The 3,833-nt window shown below is 50.2% G+C and overlaps 1 protein-coding gene across 1 annotated transcript; it reads right to left on the reverse strand.

Moving 5' to 3' along the window:
• Positions 1-713: 713 nt before the first annotated feature.
• On the reverse strand, positions 714-3,304 carry LOC136506456 (pentatricopeptide repeat-containing protein At4g13650-like). The gene has a single exon (XM_066501385.1). It carries the CDS (start codon positions 3,302-3,304, stop codon positions 884-886), a length of 2,421 nt encoding a protein of 806 aa, XP_066357482.1. The 3' UTR covers positions 714-883.
• Positions 3,305-3,833: the final 529 nt, after the last annotated feature.

Genomic DNA, 3,833 nt, shown 5'->3' on the forward strand with positions numbered 1-3,833 from the left:
AGGGAGAAGGAGAGGGAGGCCAGAGTGGAGAGGGAGAGAGAGGACGGAGCGGAGAGACCGAGAGAGGCGCACTTGGTCTCGGACTCTCGGTCTCGGGAAGGCCGGAAGGGAGAGGCGGCTCGGTGGGAGAGGGAGGCGTGCGGTGAGACAGAGAGAGTGAGGGAGGAGTCAAGAAACCCTAAAGGTTCGGTATTTATACTTTTAAGTCGATTCTTCGGTTTTGTTCGGTTAACCGAGGTCTGGAACCGAATTACCCGACATTATTTCGGTTCCTGAGAACTGGGAACCGAAATTTTCGGTTTCGGTTAATTCGGTTTCGGTTCCGGTTATTTCGGTTCGGTTCTCGGTTTTCGGTTATTTTTTCCCAGGGTTAGTGGAGGCTGATTCCAATTGTAAGGGCCTTCCAATGTTAATAGTGTATTGACAGTTTTTCACACAAAAAAAATGGGCTTTCAATTTCCAGTTTGGAGAGGATCCTGGGGTAAATAGATGCGAGCATGTGAACTGAGGTAGTTATTTTGTGTAAGCCATCATTAGCCAATTGTATTCCTAATGTTATGCCAGGTTTTGCTGTTGTATGAGTGAGCGGTTCAGTTGCATGATCTGGTCACTGGATGGTTGCTTATAATGTCCTTATTAGCTACCCATTAGTTGAAGTTCTCTCATCTCAAATTCTGAATGCACACAAAAGACACAACAACATCCTTTCCGCATTTGCAAGCATTGTACACCAAATACCCAAACAACAGCTGATCTAACCTAATTTCAGTGTGCCTGTCTGTTATCAAGATGCTTGGAAAAATGTATTCACTATTCACATTCACTGCAATACAAAAGGCTGCTGCCCCTAACGTGGTTCCCTGCATGCAACATCTCTGAATAGCTAAATCTCAACACTGCTGTAACCTTGCGCTTTCTGCACTTGATTCTCAGCCATCTTCCTCCTAGCGTCCTCTGCAGACTGCCAATCTCCATCTTCAGCATAGACATGTGACAGCGACACATACGCGCCATCACTGTTTGGCACCATTCTCAGGATCTGTTCTGCTGCAAGCAGACTCAGTTCTTTGTTCCCATGGATCCGGCAACCGTTCATCAATGACCTCCATACTGCAGGCCATGGTTGGAGCGGCATTGCCTCGATAACGCCTTTGGCTTCTTTGAGGAGCCCTTTTCGTGCCAGGAGGTCAATTAGGCATGTGTAATTGGCCCTTGTCGGATTCATGCCGTGCGCAGACAGCATGGAGCTGAACAGAAGCTTCCCCTGCTCGACTAGCCCAAGATGGCTGCAAGCTGAGATGACAGCAACGAACGTAGCTGGTGTTGGAGCCAATTGAAGGTGTGTCATATCTTGGTAGAGGTTGAGGATTTCATGGATCAGACCGTGGTTGGCATAAGCTGTCAGCATGGTGTTGTACAGTATGGCATCCTTGGTCACCGATGAAACTTCAGTGAAAGCGCTTTTGGCAGCAGTAATGTCACCGCATTTTGCATAGGCATCAACCAAAGCACTGGACACACAGAAGTGCTTGCTGTGCCCTGTCCTGACAACGAGCGAATGGATGCATCTGCACTGCCTAATCAATGCAGCGTTTGCACAGGCATTCAGGATGGTACCGAGGATGAACTCATCAGACTTCTCTGGGCAGTCAACTCTGAACAAGTTGAAAACAAAAAGGGCCTCTTTATCCAAGTCATGCTTCACGAATGCAGAGATGGTGACTCCCCATGACACTAAATCCATCTTGCCAGTATCCTCGATGATTTTCAGTGGATCTAGAACTGAGCCAAGGGCTACTTTTGCTTTGATAAGTGAGGACGACACGAACTGGCATGAAGCCAACCCCTGTTTCAGAACACTTGCGTGGATTTGCTCATGGTTCCTTGCATCATGATCTTGTTGGAAGGCAGACAGAACAGCTGGATAGGTGAACTCATCCGGTGTTGCCCCGAAGCAAACCATGCTACGGAAGAGCCTCATCGCATCTTCAGAACAGCCGTGCAGACCACAGCCAGCAATCATCTCGTTCCATGTCACAACGTTTCTGACGCCGAGATTACAGAAGAAGCCATAAGCACAGCTGAGCAGCCCACACTGTGAGAGCATGTTGATGACTGCATTCGCTACAAGAACGTTGTCAGAGTAGCCATGGCGGTAGGCAAGTCCAAAGATCTGAAGACCGAGGGAGGCGCTCTCTTTAGCGCCACTCAGCCTCAGCATGACAGAGAACGTAACTTGATTAGGTCTGCAACCATACCGTGACATGTTGACAAAGCAGTCCGCAGCTGCCCTCTCGTCGTCATCGTGTGCGAGGCCTGATATCATTGTGTTCCAAGAAACAATATCCTTGCACCGAATCTTACCAAAGATATCAATGGCAGTTTCCTTCTGTCCTGCTTTGAAATACATATCCATAAGTGTGTTCATCACTGAGGTGTTGAACTGAAACATGCTGTGGATGACAAGGCCATGAACCTGCCGCCCGAAATTCAAGTCACAGGTGATCGAAGAAGCCTTCACTGCCGAAATGTAGGTGAACATGTCGGATGCTATTCCAGAACGGTGCATCAGGACCGCTGCCCTCATCACATCATACCCATGGCCATTGGCGACGTAGCCCTCCAGCATCGCATTCCAGCACGCCACGTCTCTGGAAGCAGGGGCTATGCCTGCAAACACTTGCTCCGCAGCAGCAACACGCCCGTGCTTGGCATACACCAGCATCAGTGAGCTCCCCACGTAAGGATTTCCATCCAGGCCAGCTTTGACGGCGAGGCTATGAAGGGAACACCCGAGCTTCACATCCGCCACCACCACGGACTGGCAGCAAGCGCCGAGCGCGCTGGCGAGAGCAAACTCGTTGGGGCAGAACCCACTCCTGACCATGGAGGAGAAGAGCCCGAGCCCCAGGTCAGGCGCGCCGCCCCGCGTCGCGGCGGACACCATGGCTGTCCAGGTGACGAGGTTGCGGCGCGGCGCTTCGTCGAACACGTCCAGCGCGCTGGCGAGGTGCCCACGCTTGGCGTAGTAGATGAGGAGGTGGTTCGCGGTGAAGGTGTCGGCGGACACGCCGAGCTTTATGGCGGACGCGTGGAGTCTTGACCCCGCGGACATGGACGGCGACACGGCGGCGGCGGAGAGGGCGTCCGCGATGGCGAAGGGGTCCGCGGCGAGAGTGGTGGCGGCAGCGGCGGTGCTGCAGCTGGCGAGTGCGGAGAACACGGAGGGTGTTCTCGCGGCGGTGGAGGCAATGGCGGGGCGGAGGCGGAGCAGCGTCCATGGTCCTGCTCCTGCGGGTTTCATGAGGAAGGTTCTTGCCCGGAGCATCGTCCCGGAATGAATTAGGGGGCTTAATGCAAATAGCTAGATCAGTCAGCTTTGTTAACGGTTGAGGCTAAAGATCAGTCTAAATTAGTTAGGGGTGTTTGTTGTCCCTTCTAAATTTTAGTTGGGGTCTTATTGGATGTTTGGATATGTACACGGAGTATTAAATATAGATAAATTATGAAACCGATTACATAGTTTGTGACTAATTTGCGAGACGGATTTTTTGAGCCTGATTAGTCCATGATTTGACAATGTTTTGCTACAGTAACATGTGCTAATGACGAATTACTTAGGCTTAAAAAACGTCTCGTGGAGTACTGATGGATTATGTAATTTGTTTTTTATTAGTATCCAAACACTTCATACATCATCCTTCCAACACACCTCTTAAATTTTAGTAGCTGAATCCAAACATCCCCTTAGACTCGAGCACTTGGCTAAAAAAAAGTTGTAGATTTGTTACTAACAAATTAGCCCTTAAGGCCCTGTTCGTTTGGAGGAATTT

This window comes from Miscanthus floridulus, chromosome 15 (genome assembly GCF_019320115.1).
Source record: "Miscanthus floridulus cultivar M001 chromosome 15, ASM1932011v1, whole genome shotgun sequence".
NCBI lineage: Eukaryota > Viridiplantae > Streptophyta > Magnoliopsida > Poales > Poaceae > Miscanthus > Miscanthus floridulus.